This window comes from Panthera onca, chromosome B3 (assembly GCF_046562875.1).
Source record: "Panthera onca isolate mPanOnc1 chromosome B3, mPanOnc1 haplotype 2, whole genome shotgun sequence".
Classification (NCBI taxonomy): domain Eukaryota; kingdom Metazoa; phylum Chordata; class Mammalia; order Carnivora; family Felidae; genus Panthera; species Panthera onca.
Window position 1 is genome coordinate 41,201,702 of NC_138344.1, and position 17,123 is coordinate 41,218,824.

Here is a 17,123-nt window from a genome sequence, read left to right on the forward strand (position 1 = left end):
CCAAGGAATTTTCTGTGTAACAAAGTCCAAATGAACAAAACACATTGGTTTGCTGTGTTTCCTTGCAGCCCAGAACATAGATAGAATGGGAAAATTTTTCAGTGCTCTGGATATGTTTTTCAGGTTGCCATGGCTCTGTAGAAAAGAGTTCCTCTGGAAGAATAACACTAGGTGAGCAGGCCGCTGCCTTAGCAAACCCTCATGACCGGGTGGTGGCTTTAAGGAGAGTGACTGCTGCTGCTCAGGTTCTTCTGGCAAGAACCATGGTAATGAGAGCTCTGTCTCTTCTCTCGGTCAGGTAAGAATTATCTTGTGTCAGGTGATGCTAAGTTAGTTCCTAGTATGTATTAGACAGGAGTTTAGTATTGTTTGGGAGGATGAGATAGAATTTTTAGAGCCTTGAGTATCTAGGCTGTCAAATGAAAGAAGTTGGAGATAGTCATCATTGTTATTCATTCATCCAGTTGGTAAATACTTAGCTCTTTTTAGGTAGAAAATAAGAGTATTATAGTAGCTGAGTAAACTGCAAACATTTTAAATTTTATTATCTGAAATGAGAAACTAAAGCTTTCAATCCATTTGATGCAGGATAAAATCAAAAGGTTGAATGAATTTTCTGCAAAATTGACCCAACTGTGTAGCTATTTCAACCTGCAGATTCCATCATGGAGACTCCTGCCATGTTCATACTGTAGAATGTAATATTAAAAAAGGAAGAGAGCCAAGAATACCTAAAAGACATCCATTTAAGAAATGGTTAAGCAGGGGCGCCTGGGTGGCTCAGTCACTTAAGCGTCTGACTGTTGGTTTCGCCTCAGGTCATGATCTCACGGTCTCGTGTGAGTTCGAGCCCCACGTTGGGCTCCATGCTGACAGTGCAGAGCCTGCTTGGGATTCTCTGTCTCCCTCTCTGTGCCCCTCCCCCACTTGCACTATCTCTGTATCTCTCAAAAATAAATAAATAAACTTAAAAAAAAAAAAGAATTGTTGAGTAGAGGTATATAAAAGTAAATCAGTGAAGACAGAAGGACCCTGAAATAAAAATTCAAAAATAGATGAGACTCTGGTATTGGATAGTGGAGAACAGAATTTAGAAACTGACCCACACATATAGATAAACACTTGGTGTATGGTTTGATTTATGATAATGTTTATATGGCAGAACAATGAGGAAAGCATGTCTCCTCACTAACTTGGGCTTAGGTCACATGGTTTATTCAACAGGAAAAAGTGAGTCTTGGCCCCAACCTCACACTATATAAGACAAATATTTCCAAGTGGCTCTTAGATCTAAATGTGAAAGATAAATCAATAATGTTTCTCTAAGGTAGGAAGAATTTATTCTCAGTCTTGGGATAGGTACAGTTTTCTTAAGTGAGTCACAAAAACCATTCATCATCAAGAAAAATATTGATAAATTGAACTACATTAAAAAAGAACTCTTCAGCAAAAGTCATTAAGAAAATAAAAAGTCAGAAAGTAAAAAAAATGAGCCACTTAATGGGAGAACATATGAACAATGCATATAACCAACAGAACATGTAAAGAATTTCTACAAATCCATGAGAAGAAGAGACAACCCATAGAAGTGGGCAAAATGCAAAATAATACAAGAGGATCTCCAAATGGCCAGTAAACATGGAAAATAAGGTCTTCAGCCTCATTAGTCTTCAGAGAAATGAAAATGGAAAACCAGTGAGATATAAATACACCTATTAGAAAGGCTAAAATCGAAAAGACTGGTGGGAAAATGTGAGCACCTAGAAAATGTGGAACACCCAGAACACACTGCCAGTAAGGAAGTGAATTGGTACAGCTACTTTGGAAAACCGTTCAATAGTACCAACCAAAGGTGAATGTGAACATACTCTATCACCTAGAAAGCTACTCCTGGGTATATTTTCGGCAGAAATGCTTCTATATGTGCACCAGAAGACATAAGCAAGAACTTCATGGCACTGCTATTTATAATAGCCCCATGCTAGAAACCACCTAATTGTCATCTGTATGGAGAAATGAATTATGGTAGATTTTATTAATATGTCAGTGAAAAAGAGTATCTACTGCTATAATGCAACAACGTGGATGAGTCTTAAAAGAAGCCAGACACAAAAGATTACAGACTTTATCTTATTTATATAAAGTTCAAAACAGGCAAAACTGATACATGACTTAAAAAGTCAGTGGTATTCGTTACTTTTAGGGGTCTAGTGACTGAGAAGAACCCAAGCAGGCTTCTGAGGTGTTGGTTATGTTGGTCCTGTTTGTGAAAACTCACAGTTTGTGAACTTTCTTGTGTATTATACTTAGTTATACTTCCAAGTTCATGAAATTAAAATAAAATAATTAAAATCTTAAGTTTCCAGCTTAATATTTTTTGACTTATCTTAAGATACATATGGCTAGTAATATTGCAGCTTGACTTTTATTTTAGTTATTGGTACTTTGGCTGATAGGTGGGGCTCCCAGTGGTCCCTTCAGAAATCTGTTTTCTTTATCCATCTGAAGTGTTTTTTCTTTCTTGGCAGTGGTTCCAGCTGTAGCCTGGCTGCTGGCCTGGAATCTCTGGGGCTTACAGATATCCGAACACTGGTTCGGTTAATGTGCTTGGCCGCAGCAGGGAGAGCTGGCCTTTCTACCAGCCCTTCTGCCATGGCAAGCACCTCAGAACGCTCACGAGGCGGGCACAGCAAGGCCAGTAAGCCCATCTCTTGCCTGGCCTATCTGAGCACAGCAGTGGGATGTCTGGCATCAAACACTCCTAGTGCTGCCAAACTCCTGGTGCAGTTGTGTACACAGGTAAGCTGGTTTTCAGTGCTTTTCGTGTTGCGTTATTTCTGACCAATTCTTAAAGAGCCTTTTGAGGTGAAATCTTTTTGTTCCAAAATTATATGTAAAAATTAAACCTGTTTGTTCCAATTGCCTCTTCAGAACTTGATTTCTGCTGCAACAGGTGTAAATCTAACCACGGTCGATGATCCAATTCAGCGAAAGTTTCTACCCAGCTTTCTCCGAGGAATTGCTGAAGAGAATAAGCTTGTAACCTCCCCAAACTTTGTTGTAACTCAGGCCCTTGTGGCATTACTAGCAGACAAGGGGGCCAAACTGAGACCTAACTATGATAAATCTGAAGTTGAAAAGAAAGGTAAGTTTCATACCATTTACCATTTTAAATATACAGTCTTGTAATCAATTTGATGTGTGCTTTTTAAAATGTGTTTTAGAGTTGTTGTAAGTGATAAATTACATAGCGTCATGTATACTTCTTAAGTTCAGATCATAAAAAACTACATGGATCCTTTCTCATGGTGCATGGAAACAGATATTAGAAAATGTACCAAATTAATCTTGGTTTGATTATTCTATTAGATTATGGTTTGAATCACAATAGATAATAATCTTGGTTAGGTGTCCTTAATAAAATTTATGTAAAGATACGGTTATTTTTCTCTTTGTCATAAGATGATAACAGTTTGAAGGGACTCCTTAATCACTATTGTCTCTACCCTTCTCTTCATCAGGACCATTCGGCCAAGATAGATGGGCTTTGGGATCTATCAGCCCAGCCTCTTGACTGGCTGTTATGATCACTTTTGAGCAGCAAAAGCCAAACTCTTACTTTTTAGGGCATGCTGTCTCTGCCCTGGCTTTGAAATTATTTCTGATGCATTCTGAATCTGTGTGTACTTAGAGCAAAGAGTCTTGGTGTATATAAATGTATATTTGCAATGAATCAGATTTATTAGAGAATGTGATAGGAGATAAATGCTTTATACCTTGTATGCATATCTTAGTGAATTGATTGCTTGCAAAAGTGCTAATTTTTAAAAGATATGGGTTAACCCATTTTTTTTGTTTACCACCACCAGCTCTTACCTGGGCATCATTTCATTGTTTTGTTTAAGCAGGTTTAACTGCCCAATTGTATGCCCATCCTTCCTATGATCCTTCTGCTGTAGGCCCTCTGGAGCTGGCTAATGCCCTGGCAGCCTGCTGCCTCTCCTCCAGGCTGTCCTCACAGCATAGGCAATGGGCTGCTCAACAGCTTGTGCGCACTCTTGCTGCACATGACCGCGACAACCAAACTACTCCCCAAACACTCGCTGATATGGGAGGAGATCTCAGGAAATGCTCCTTTATCAAGTTGGAGGCTCATCAAAACAGAGTATGTATTTTGAGCCCTAAGTATGTTAATCACCTTATGTAAGATGAAATAGTTTCTGCCCTTCTCTGAGAGCTTAGATCTTAAGTGTCTCTCTCTCTCTCTGCCTCGTGCACACACATGCACAATTACCAATATTTGTCTAGTAGTTACCAGCTTTCTTTTCTCTGTATGTTGGGTTGACATAGTAGTGTACAAATAGAAAAATCAGATAGGGGATGAGAAGAAAACCAAGGGAATTACCTCACAAAAGATGAGGGCTTATATGTGCAAGAGGAGAAGAAATTGTTAACTGCTGTGTTAATCTAACTTACCAGACCCTTGAGCATTGACAAGGGCAGTTTAGGAAATGAAGACTGACTTCCGTTATTACCACTTTAAAAGTCACTTCTTAGTCTGTGTTGTTTATTTTGTACAACATATGTTGAAATATTTATACTTTATTGAATTAAATAAACATGTTTAGTAAAGATTCTCATAGGTCTGCAATAACTCAAATGAGTTTAGGCATAGTACTTTAAAGCCATACAAATAGATGTATGTTTACAAGCCAATTAGGAAAGAGTGAAACCATGTATATTATGCTATAACATGAATATTTTTCTTTTACAATTTCCTGGTAGATTATTTTTTAATTTGATAGATATAGAATGACAAAATCATTTGAATCAAAACTTGCTCAAAAATGTTGGACTTTGTCAGAATGAAATCTTGCCATTTGCAACAACATGGCTGGAGCTGGAGAGTATAATGCTAAACAAAATAAATTAATCAGAGAAAGATAATACCATGATTACACTCATATGTGGAATTTAAGAAACAAAACAAACGAATAAAGGAATAAAAAAGAGACAAGCCAAAGAGTGGACTCTTAACTCTAACAGAACTCTGTAGAGAAGGTTACCAGAAGGGAGGTGGGTGGGAGTGTGAGTGAAATAGGTGAAGGGGTTAAAAGTACACTAATCATGATGAGCACTGAGTAATGTATAGGATTGTTGAAACACTACATTGTGCACCTGCAATTAATATAACACGGTATATTAACTATACTAGAATTAAAATAAAAAACTTAATTAAAAATCATTGGACTTTTTCAACCTTTCTAGGTGATGACTTGTGTTTGGTGTAATAAAAAAGGACTTTTGGCTACAAGTGGCAATGATGGTACCATCCGGGTATGGAATGTTACTAAGAAGCAATATTCACTGCAACAAACCTGTGTGTTCAACAGATTGTGAGTGCTAACATCAGCTCTCATGTGTAACATTTAAAATAAGAGAATCCTAAACATGCTTCATCTTGGTTGTGTTAATGTAATCACAGTGTCATTAAAAGTTATTACAATTTTTCTTTTATTTTTTTCTTAATTTTAATTTGTTTTATTTTTTAGAGAGCAAGAGCCAGGGAGGGGGCAGAGGGAGAGAAAGGGAAAATTAAAAAAAAATTTTTTTAATGTTTATATTTGAGAAAGAGAGGGAGACAGAGAACAGGTGAGGGAGGGGTGGTCGGGGGGGAAGACACAGAATCCGAAACAAACTCCAGGCTCTGAGCTGTCAGCACAGAGCCTGATGTGGGGCTTGAACCCACAAACTGGGAGATCATGATCTGAGCCGAAGTCAGATGCTCAACCAACTGAGCCATCCAGGTGCCCTGATTAAGTTTATTTATTTTGAGAGCAGGGGAGAGGCAGAGAGAGAGAGAGAGAGAGAGAGAGAGAGAGAGAGAGAGAATGAATCCTAAGTAAGCTTTGCACTATCAGCGCAGAGCCCAACATGGGGCTCATTCCCACAAACTGTGAGATCATGACCTGAGCTGAAATCAAGAGTCAGATGCATAACTGTTTGAGTCCACCAGGTGCTCTGAGAGAGAGGATCTTAAGCAGACTCCACACTTAGCATGGAGCCCAGTGCGGGGTTCGATCCCACAACCATGGGATCATGACCTGAGCTGAAATCAAGAGTTGGATGCTCAACCATCTGAGCCACCCAGGCCCCCTACAGTTTTTCTTTTAGAATAGTCTTACTATATCTCTGGTGTGTGTTTTTAAATTTCCAGGATAGTAATTAAGAAAATAAAAATTTTAACAATCAGTGTCTTAGAATTAAATCAAGGTCTACTATGCTAGCATTATAAATGTTAAATTCTGTAAAACAGTAGGCTAATATTCCATCATTCTTTAAGGATTTTTTAGGAATTAATGATATTTCTTACAGAATGTTAACAGCCTTTATAGTTTTATAGCTGGCATAGGTATTTCCTTTCTGAGAGCTTCCCTAGAGATTAGGCAAACAAGAATCATTGTGCTCTGAATAATAACCAGGTTTACAACCTGTAAAGAATCAGAATGTCTTTGTTGAGAAATTATCTACTATGGTAATTGGGTAATCTAAGCATCACTCTTCTTTAATTCTACATTTTTCACACCATGACAAATGCTAGCAAATATGTGATTGTCAAATACTGCTAGCCAAGCTTCTGAAATGAAGAGTCTCTATTATTTACTTCAGTCCATATGAAACCTTTATTTTAAGATTTGAGGTTTTATATATTTTTGGATGATGAGGATTAGAATCCCATATGTGTCTTTTATATTTTAGAGAAGGAGATGCTGAGGAGAGCCTGGGGTCACCCAGTGATCCAAGTTTCTCACCTGTTTCCTGGAGTATCAGTGGCAAATATCTAGCTGGGGCCTTGGAAAAGATGGTGAATATTTGGCAAGTTAATGGTAAGAGTCATGCCAATACTAGCAAATTACTGAAGGTACTTTTTAAGCCTTTTTTTTTAGCTTTCTGAGTCCAAACAGTGGCTTCCTTTCACCTTGAAACTCACAGTCTGTTCTTCAGCTGTGTAGATGTGTGCATATTATAGTTTAAATTAAAGAGGAAATGATCATTTCCTGACTTCTCTTTCTAAGAGTTTTGACTAACCTGGTAGTTGTAAGCTAAAAATTCTTTTCACATACAACTATAAGTGTTCAGAATAGGTTTTGAGCTATGAGTTTTCAGTGATGCATTCTTTTGAATCACTTGAAATATTTCTACTAATTTTGTCTAATTCACAGGTACAAACTCATTTCAATTTTTTTTTTTTTTTTTTAATTTTTTTTTTAACATTTATTTATTTTTGAGACAGAGAGAGACAGAGCATGAACAGGTGAGGGGCAGAGAGAGAGGGAGACACAGAATCTGAAACAGGCTCCAGGCTCTGAGCTGTCAGCACAGAGCCTGATGCGGGGCTCGAACTCACGGACTGTGAGATCATGACCTGAGCCGAAGTCGGATGCTTAACCGACCGAGCCACCCAGGCGCCCCCTCATTTCAATTTTTAATGATATGTCTCTGGAAAGTAAAAATTATTATAATCTTAGGCTTATTGCATAATTTTGTTTGTTTTTGCATATTTGAAGAAAGGCTTTTCTATGTTTCACAGATTTGAAGGAAAAGCTAGCCTTAACTCTAGGGAAATTTCTTACGTTAATTTGATTTTCAGTAATTATTAGGAAAGGATGTAAGTGTTTGACATTTCTACACTGAATATTTTCCTTTACTCCTTTTTATTTTTTTAAAAGTTTGTATTTATTTTTGAGAGAGAGAACGTGAGCAGGGGAAGGGAACAGAGGATCAGAAGCAGGCTCCGCACTGACAGCAGTGAGCCTGATGTGGAGCTCATGAACCATGACATCATGACCTAAGCCAAAGTCCGATGCTCAACCGACTGAGCTACCCAGGCGCCCCTCCTTTACTCCTTCTTTAATAAAGCTATCACTTTGAAGCATCTGAGTGGCTCAGTCGGTTAAGCATCCGACTTCATCTCAGGTCATGATCACACAGTTTGTGGTTTGAGCCTCATATTGGGCTCTGTGCTGACAGCTCAGAGTCTGGAGCCTACTTTGGATTCTGTGTCTCCCTGTTTCTCTGCCCCTCCTCCACTCACACTCTGTCACAATTCTTTCTTTCAAAAATAAATAAACTTTAAGTAAAGCTATCATTTTTTGTCCCATTAGTAGTTATAGGAAAGCCTGTGAATTTGATAATCATATATAGTATATAAATGAAGGATCCTGCCTTATAATTGTATTTATTAATAGACTATTATGAAATTGAGGACTGCCTTGAGTGAATATTAGAATTAATATTTTTGTATTATTGTTTTTAAGGATTAAGTAACTAGTTAACATTTTCTCCCTCTTTAGGAGGTAAAGGATTAGTAGATATTCAGCCTCATTGGGTATCTGCCCTGGCTTGGCCAGAAGAGGGTCCAGCTACAGCCTGGTCAGGAGAGTCTCCAGAATTATTGTTGGTGGGACGGATGGATGGCTCTCTAGGACTGATAGAAGTTGTTGATGTATCCACTATGCACCGTCGAGAATTGGAACATTGCTATCGAAAAGATGGTAAATGACTTGCGTCTCATTAAGAAAGTATTTCCCCCAATCAAAAAACTTATTTTTTTTGGCACTTGCTTTTAAAAATGCAGAGTTAATATTACTTTTGGCTTTGTTTTCTAAATTTTCCAGTTGATATTTCGTTTTAGTTAGTTACTACGTTGAAAGATAATTCCCTCCCAACATCTACCACATACCTCTGCCAAAATGAGATCTAATAGTATTGTATTAGTCATTCATCCTTTGTGTAAGTGTCTGAAACTTAAGTGGGGCTGCCAATTTCCCTTGAAAGTTAGGAATGTCCAAGAGAAAAGAATTATAATCATTGGTAGAGATGAAATTGTTAATAAATGAAATTGAGGAAATGGAAGGAGGAGGAGGGATGTTCCTGGTATGACAAGAGATAGTAGGAAGTCTCCTTTCATTTATTTTCTGTGTTCCCTTTGGATGCATAGACATCTTACTACATGGTTTTGTTCATTGTTTTGGGGGAGTGGAGTATTTCACAGATCACGGTCCCAGCTTACATGGCACAGAATAGAACAAGTGTTTTTTAAATTTAGGTTTTTTTTTTTTAAATAGGTAATACCTTGATGGGGTTCAAAAATCTTAAAGTTTAAAAAGATAGGCAGCGAAAAGTCTTTTTCCCATCTACTCATTCCACATGTCCCCATTCTACTCCCACAGATAAATACTGTTTCTTACTTCTCTTGTAGTTTTCCAGAGTTAATGTGTACTTGAAGAAGCAAATATGAATGTAGATTGTTAGAACATGTTTGGTAAAATATGGAAACACACAGAGTAAGGAATATTAAGCAAAAGAAGGGACAGATAATTTTCTTTCTATGATGGATTATTTCATTTCTCAGTTTCATGGTAGATTCTGGTCCAAAAGGAAGGAACCTGGTACATGGACTTGGAATCAGCAAGGAATTTAACTTTTCAGTAATCATCTGAAAAGAATAAAAGGTTAAAAATGAGGTAGTCCTTGTCACTTATTATAATACTTTTAAAGTAAGTTACACAGAATCCCTGCTCTCAGCCTACCTTTTATCTAATAAATGCATCAAAGAGATGTTTGGAAATTTACTTGGAGTGGTTGTGGTAGCATATGTTTGTTGCAAAAATATGTCTTTTAAGTTAGACAATGACATATGAGTGTCATATTTTTTTCTTAAAAAAATTTTTTTTTTAATCATGTTAGTGTCTGTAACTTGCATTGCTTGGTTCAGTGAAGACAGACCATTTGCAGTAGGATTTTTTGATGGAAAATTGTTACTGGGAACGAAGGAACCACTTGAGAAAGGAGGCATTGTTCTAATTGATGCACATAAGGTAAAAACATCTTTCCCAGATGGTTACTTTTTCTTGTTTTTTTACTATAGTATTGCTTGATACTAGTTTTCTTTAAACTTTCTTAACATAGTTCACTTATGATTTCTTATTCTATTGTTACACAAAATCTTTCGACCATGTATATACATGGAAAGGTCTGTGTAAGAAAGCCATCAAGAAAGCCAAGAAAGAAGTAAAACCAAAACAGTAAAATAGGAGCACCCTTGGAACACCCCCTGTCATGCTAGAAATTCCATCTATGAAGAATGATTCCTTTACCTTAAAAAGAGTTGCTGGTTCTAATGCTTACAGGGCCATCTAGGCAAAACATAAGTGCACGAAGGCAGGGGTTGAAAGTGAGAAGGAGGGTAAAAATAAAAAAATGTCAGAAGAACACGACGTCAACCATGTAAACGTACAATATGTCTTAGATTCTCATAATGTTTGCTATTTTGGTATGAAGGATGCTTTTTTTTAAGTTTCTTTTTCATTATTCTAATGATTACAAGTGAATAATTCTTAAAAATGCTAATGAAAGATAAATATTCCTTCTGAATCAGAATTTCCTAATTCATTCATTCAACTAACATTTACTGAGCTTTGACTGTAGCAAGTGTATATAATGCAGATTATATTAAAGGGTGAGTTGTCTTGTGATTGGGAATGATATGACAGTATCTTATTTGCATAAAATATTGATTTCAAAATAATTGAGTAATGGAAGTATAGGTCATAAATTACTGAGTTTACATATCTGTGAAGGAAGGTTACTATGATTTTTTTTTCTCTCCCTGTCATTTTAAGGATACTCTTGTTAGTATGAAGTGGGACCCAACAGGTCATATTCTTATGACATGTGCCAAAGAAGAAAATGTGAAACTCTGGGGGCCTATTTCAGGATGCTGGCGCTGTCTACATTCACTCTGCCATCCATCTATTGTAAATGGCATTGCTTGGTGCAGCCTCCCAGGGAAAGGATCCAAATTGCATTTACTGATGGCTACGTATGTTACAAATTTGTGTGTGTGTGTGTGTGTGTGTGTGTGTGTGTGTGTGTGTGTGTGTGTCTTAATTTTTATATTATTATGGACTGTTACTTGCGTTAAATATGGCTTTTCAGTGGTCTTAAACAGTTTGCCTGTTACTATTCTTATAATGTCTAATTCCATAAGATTACCTTAGAGAAATAAGGCAAAATGTGGAAGTTGGAATGCAGTCTCCTTATCTGGGTGTGATGTTGCTAGAATATCGATTCTTCTTGTAATTCTTGTAAAAGATTATAGCATATACCTATTGCAAATAATTTTTAAAATAATACTGTAATAGTTTTATCAGGTCTTTAATTGATTGCTCTTTGAAAGTATATTTACTTCTGCATATTGACATGTTTTGGTTTTACATGATTAATTTTAAGTGGCTGTCAGAGTGGCTTGGTATGTGTTTGGCGTATTCCACAAGATACCACACAGACCAGTGTGACTAGTTCAGAAGGATGGTGGGACCAGGAGTCAAATTGCCAGGTAAATGTTCTGGTGCTTTTGAAGACCTTATCTGAAACCAAAGATGGTTTGTGTTATCAAAGTAATCCTCCTTTGATTACTGAGATACTCACTACTCAGTATCTTAAAGGGCAAGATCCATTAGGGAAACATGAATAATTGTCATACTTTGTGTGTTTTCTGAATTGGCCTTATTTTTTATAAGTCAGGACGGCGTGATTGCTTGTTAAAGTGAGACATTCAAGATACACTGAGTGGTGATCATTTATAGTAATGGATATTATTTGGTACTACAGATAGAGAAGTCCTAAATCTTTGGTACAGTGAAATGGGAACACCACAGGAACACCCCTGTCCAAAGTATCTGCTGCTGATACCGCATTCCACCTATGAAGAACAATTCCTTTAACTTCAAAGGAGGTTACAGGGGGTGCCTGGGTGGCTCAGTTTGTTAAGTGTCCCACTCTTGATTTCGGCTTAGGTCATGATTTCACAGTTTGTGAGTTCAAGCCCTGCACTGGGCTCTGTGCAGACAGCACAGAGCCTGCTTAGGATTCTCTGTCTTCCTTTCTTTCTGCCCCTCCCCTGATCGCATTCTCTCTCTCTCTCTCTCTCTCAAAAATAAATAAACATTTTTTAAAAAATGATTTAAAAAAAGAGTTTACAGATTCAGATAGATGCTTAAAAGGCCATCTAAACAAGCAACATAAACTCAAAAAGCTGGGAGTTGGTGTGGAGAGGGTAAAAACAAAAAACCTAGAAACACACATGCTTTCTATAAAGGACACGGCTGCCAGAGAGCTGATTGCCGCCATCCAGAAATGAGGCTATTGTTACCAGATTGTCTCTTTTTTTCCTGATAGAAGCCAGAAACCCAGCGTTTTAAGTAAAATCTCCCAATATTAAACATTGGCACCTGACTTAAAATTCTTTAAAATACTTGGTGGCCAGTCATATGGCATCCCTGAGCTAACGGTTTGCACCTTCTGTTGCTCTTTCTTTTTGCTCATGATACAAATACCCCTGGAAGAAATATACCTTATGTTATATCTGGATAAATAAGTACATCTGGTAATATACACTGTCATAACTAGAAGGAAGAGGGAGCTTAAGGACAGGAAGAAAGAGGTTAAGAGGGAGAGGTAAATAGCTCACTAATGAGGGGAAAATATAGAAGTAGAATTGGGAGGGACATCTGGGTGGCTCAGTTAAGCATCTGACTTCAGCTCAGGTCATGATCTTGCAGTTGGTAAGTTCGAGCCCCAGTGTGGGCTCTGTGCTGACAGGTGCTCACAGCTCACTGCCTGGAGCCTGCTTCATTCTGTGTCTCCCTCTCTCTCTGCCCTTCCCCTGCTCTCAAAAATAATAATAAACATTAAAAAATTTTTTTCTTAATGAAAAAGAAGTGGAAGTCGAGGCACTAAAGATAAATCTGATTTTCTGTTTGTACTAGAGAGTAGCCCTTTGGACCTATCTCACTTCTAAAACGTGCAAGGCAGGGGCACCTGGGTGATTCATTTGGTTAAGCTTCCAACTCTTGATTTCAGCTCAGGTGATAATCTCATGGTTTGTGGGTTCAAGCCCTGCTTTGGGCTCTATGCTGACAGTGCAGAGCGTGCTTGGGATCCTCTTTCTGTGCCCCTCCACCTCTCGTGTTCTCTGTCTCTGTCTCTGTCTTTCTATCTCCCTCCCTCACCAAATAAATTAACTTAAAAAAATTAAAACGTGCAAGATGCAACAATGCAAACATGAAATTAGACACCACGTAACAGACAGAACCATTGGCCATCAAAAAGAAGAGCCTGTTTATATAGACCCAACATGTGCAATTCATGAATTTTAGGAGCTAAAAATGAAAATTACATAAAGCTAAATTTAAAAATTAGAACACTCATTAAAAAGCAGAAGTTAGGATTTTTCTATCTCTGAGGGATAATTGGAACTTACAATTGTAATTTCTGCTGGTTTGAAGAATAGGAAATTCACTTAGAAGGGTGTCAAAAAATATGAACTCAGTTTCAGAGGAGCCAAGGAGAACCACGTTGTTATTTTATTATTTTCTCAAGCTAAACCTATGAGAGAGTTGTCCTTCCCTCTTGCCCAGTTTTTTACTGAAATATAAAATTTCCAGGAATGAATTATAAATCTTGAATCTATAAGTTTGTTTTAATTTCAATATATGCTAAAAATCAAAATGAATTGCAGGATGGATATAGGAAATCAGCCGGAGCCAAATGTGTTTATCAGCTGCGGGGACACATCACCCCTGTCCGGACTGTTGCCTTTAGTTCTGATGGGTTGGCCCTCGTGTCTGGTGGACTAGGTGGGCTCATGAACATTTGGTCTTTAAGGGTAAGAGTACAGATGTTATTTTTATCTTAAGAAATGTTTATGCATTAACTTAGATATGGTAAAAATTAACCCAACCATCCCTAGGAATATTTTGTGTACTAATACTTTGGGTACTGAAGAAACTCCTTTCAGAATTCTCCACTCTTTAATTTTTCTTATTGATATATTTTTAAAGTCATCTAGAAAAGGCCCCAGAAAATTGGGTAGTACCTATGTAATTAGACGTTGCTAAATTTCACTGGAGTATATAGATTTTTCTCTAAAATGTTTTTGTGAATGTGAAGTGTGTAAATTTAAAATGTCTGGCACAAAAACAGACAGATCATTGGAACGGAATAGAGAACCCAGAAATGGACCCACAAATGTATGGCCAACTCATCTTTGACAAAGCGGGAAAGAATATCCAATGGAATAAAGACAGTCTCTTCAGCAAGTGGTGCTGGGAAAACTAGACCACTTTCTTATACCATACACGAAAATAAACTCAAAATGGATGAAAGACCTAAATGTAAGATGGGAAGCCATCAAAATCTTCAAGGAGAAAGTAGGCAAAAACGTCTTTGACCTCAGCTGCAGCAACTTCTTACTCAACACATCTCCAGAGGCAAGGGAAACAAAAGCAAAAATGAACTTTTTGGGACCTCATCAAAATAAAAAGCTGCTGGACAGCAAAAGAAACAATCAGCAAAACTAAAAGGCAACCGACGGAATGGGAGAAGATATTTGCATGTGACGTATCAGATAAAGGGTTGGTATCCAAAATCTTTAAAGAACTTACCAAACTCAACACCCAAGAAACAAATATTCCAGTGAATAAATAGGCAAAAGTCATGAATAATCACTTCTCCAAAGAAGACATCCAGGGGCGCCTAGGTAGCTCGGTTGGGGGATCGACTTTGGCTCAGATCATGATCTCACAGTTTGTGAGTTCGAGCCCTGCATTGGGCTCTGTGCCAACAGCTCAGAGCCTGGAGCCTATTTCAGATTCTGTGTCTCCCCCTCTCTCTGCCCCTCTCCTGTTCATTCTCTGTGTCTCTCTGTCTCTCTGTCTCTCAATAATAAATAAACGTTAAAAAAAAAGAATTCAAAGAAGACATCCAGATGGCCAACCAACATAAGAAAAAATGTTCCACATCAGTCATCATCAGGGAAATACAAATCAAAACCACAAGGAGATACCACCTCACACCTGTCAGAATGGCTAACATTAACAACTCAGGCAATAACAGATGTTGGCGAGGATGTGGAGAAAGAGGATCTCTTTTGTATTGCTAGTGGGAATGCAAACTGGTGCAGCCATTTTGGAAAACAGTATGGAGGTTCCTCAAAAAATTAAAAATAGAACTTCCCTACAACCCAGCAATTGCACTACTAGGTATTTATCTAAGGGATACAGGTGTGCTGTTTCGAAGGGACACATGCACCCCCGTGTTTATAGCAGCACTATCAACAATAGCCAAAGTATGGAAAGAGCCCAAATGTCCATCGATGGATGAATGGATAAAGAGGATGTGGTGTATATATATACAATGGAGTATTACTCGGCAATCAAAAAAAGTGAAATCTTGCCATTTGCAACTATGTGGATACAACTTAGAGGGTATTACGCTAAGTGAAATTAGAGAAAGACAAATATCATATGACTTCACTCATATGAGGACTTTAAGACACAGAACAAATGAACACAATGGAAGAGAAGCAAAAATAACATAAAAACAGGGAGGGGGAGAAAACATAAGAGACTCTTAAATATGGAGAACATACAGAGGGTTACTAGAGGGGTTGTTGGAGGGGGGATGGGCTAAATGGGTAAGGGCCATTAAGGAATCCTGAACTCCTGAAATCATTGTTGCACTATATGCTAACTTGGATGTAAATTTAAAAAATAAAATAAAATGGAAAAAAAATGTAAATAATGACTAAGGTTAAGTAATGTGTACTGATATAACTACTTCTCATTTTAGGATGGCTCTGTCTTGCAAACTGTAGTGATAGGCTCTGGAGCTATTCAGACCACAGTATGGATTCCAGATGTTGGGGTAGCTGCTTGCTCAAATAGATCGAAGGTACTTTTACAATTCTCTAAAATCGTAAGGGATAAGTCTATAAGGTACCTTAGAAATCATAGTCTAAGTAGCCTACTTTACAGGGGAGAAAACTCATATCCAGAGGGATTATTATTTGCCTAAGATAATACAACTATTTTGTGACAGAAGGAAAACTAGAACCCAGGCCTCCTGATTTATAATCTAGTACTCTTCTTACCATACCCTAGATTTTGGCTAAATGCCTAATCATCAAACGACTTAAGTTCCATTGGAAGTTATAAAGTGGATTTTTACTTTCTGCCATGACTTTTGAGATAACAGTAAATTGTCTCAAAAGAATTTTCTTTAAAAAGTAGGACCACAGGACCACCCCAAAGACCTTTAACTCGAGTATACAAAATGTATCTTGACTTTCAATTTAATATTTTAGTTAAAAAAATACTTACTGCATACGCACACGCACACACACAAATATGTATATGTGTATACATACTAGCCCCCTGCTGTGAAGTAAGTCAGAGATGACATTATCTCCTGCAGTCTTGCTCTTCATACCCTTAATGAATAGAGCCAATGTGCTGCTTTGGTTTATATTTTATGTAGGTAAAAGATACTAAAATTGAGCTCTAAACCTGTATAAACAGTAAAATACAGACTCAGAGCCAAGGCAGTAGTGGCCTTTATAGATAAATCATAGAGCCACAGTTAGAGCCGAGCTGCTTGTCCTGTAGATGTGTCCCTCAGCAGACAGAGTACTCCTTCCTATAGTACCCCTGTGGTCATGGTACCTTTTCCTGCAAGTCCTATGAAACAGCCAAGAATTAATGTTGTCTCTTTAAGGAGCATCAGCAAAGCCAAGGTAGCTCACAAATTTTATGGTTCTTATTCACTGGTTTTTACTTAGCAAAATTTAGGATGTTTTGAAGTCGATAAGCATTAAAGGTACAGCATAAAATGTCCAAAAAGCAAATGTGTTTAATGGAATAACTGGAAGGATTTCAGATATGAATGGTAATAGAATGATCTCTCTTTTATCTTTTATTTAAATAACTGTGTGGCATGATTTGTTTTCCAACAGGATGTTTTGGTCGTGAATTGTACAGCAGAATGGGCTGCCGCCAATCATGTTTTAGCAACCTGTAGGACAGCACTGAAACAGCAGGGTGTTCTGGGATTAAATATGGCTCCCTGCATGAGAGCATTTCTGGAGCGGCTACCCATGATGCTTCAGGAGCAGTATGCCTATGAAAAGGTAACCGATTACACTCACTGCTGCAGATCTGCACATGACTGCTGCTCCAGCATTTGAATTGCATAGCAATTAAGAGCATAAGGTCTAAGGA

General features: G+C 37.6%; 1 protein-coding gene across 11 annotated transcripts in view; it reads left to right on the forward strand.

Annotated features, from left to right (window-relative positions):
- Window positions 1–17,123, forward strand: part of HERC1 (HECT and RLD domain containing E3 ubiquitin protein ligase family member 1) — a 186,741-nt gene that overhangs the window by 145,233 nt on the left and 24,385 nt on the right. For 9 of the 11 annotated variants that reach the window (XM_081795857.1, XM_081795861.1, XM_081795862.1 and 6 more), the window contains exons 48-60: window positions 124–298; window positions 2,529–2,799; window positions 2,932–3,145; window positions 3,909–4,165; window positions 5,269–5,396; window positions 6,760–6,887; window positions 8,355–8,555; window positions 9,751–9,881; window positions 10,686–10,885; window positions 11,296–11,401; window positions 13,586–13,732; window positions 15,697–15,798; window positions 16,859–17,032. In XM_081795857.1, coding sequence (XP_081651983.1) covers window positions 124–298; window positions 2,529–2,799; window positions 2,932–3,145; window positions 3,909–4,165; window positions 5,269–5,396; window positions 6,760–6,887; window positions 8,355–8,555; window positions 9,751–9,881; window positions 10,686–10,885; window positions 11,296–11,401; window positions 13,586–13,732; window positions 15,697–15,798; window positions 16,859–17,032 — 2,234 coding nt within the window. The remainder of the gene's footprint in view (window positions 1–123; window positions 299–2,528; window positions 2,800–2,931; window positions 3,146–3,908; window positions 4,166–5,268; window positions 5,397–6,759; window positions 6,888–8,354; window positions 8,556–9,750; window positions 9,882–10,685; window positions 10,886–11,295; window positions 11,402–13,585; window positions 13,733–15,696; window positions 15,799–16,858; window positions 17,033–17,123) is intronic. The other 2 variants (XM_081795865.1, XM_081795866.1) reach the window with 1 other exon arrangement.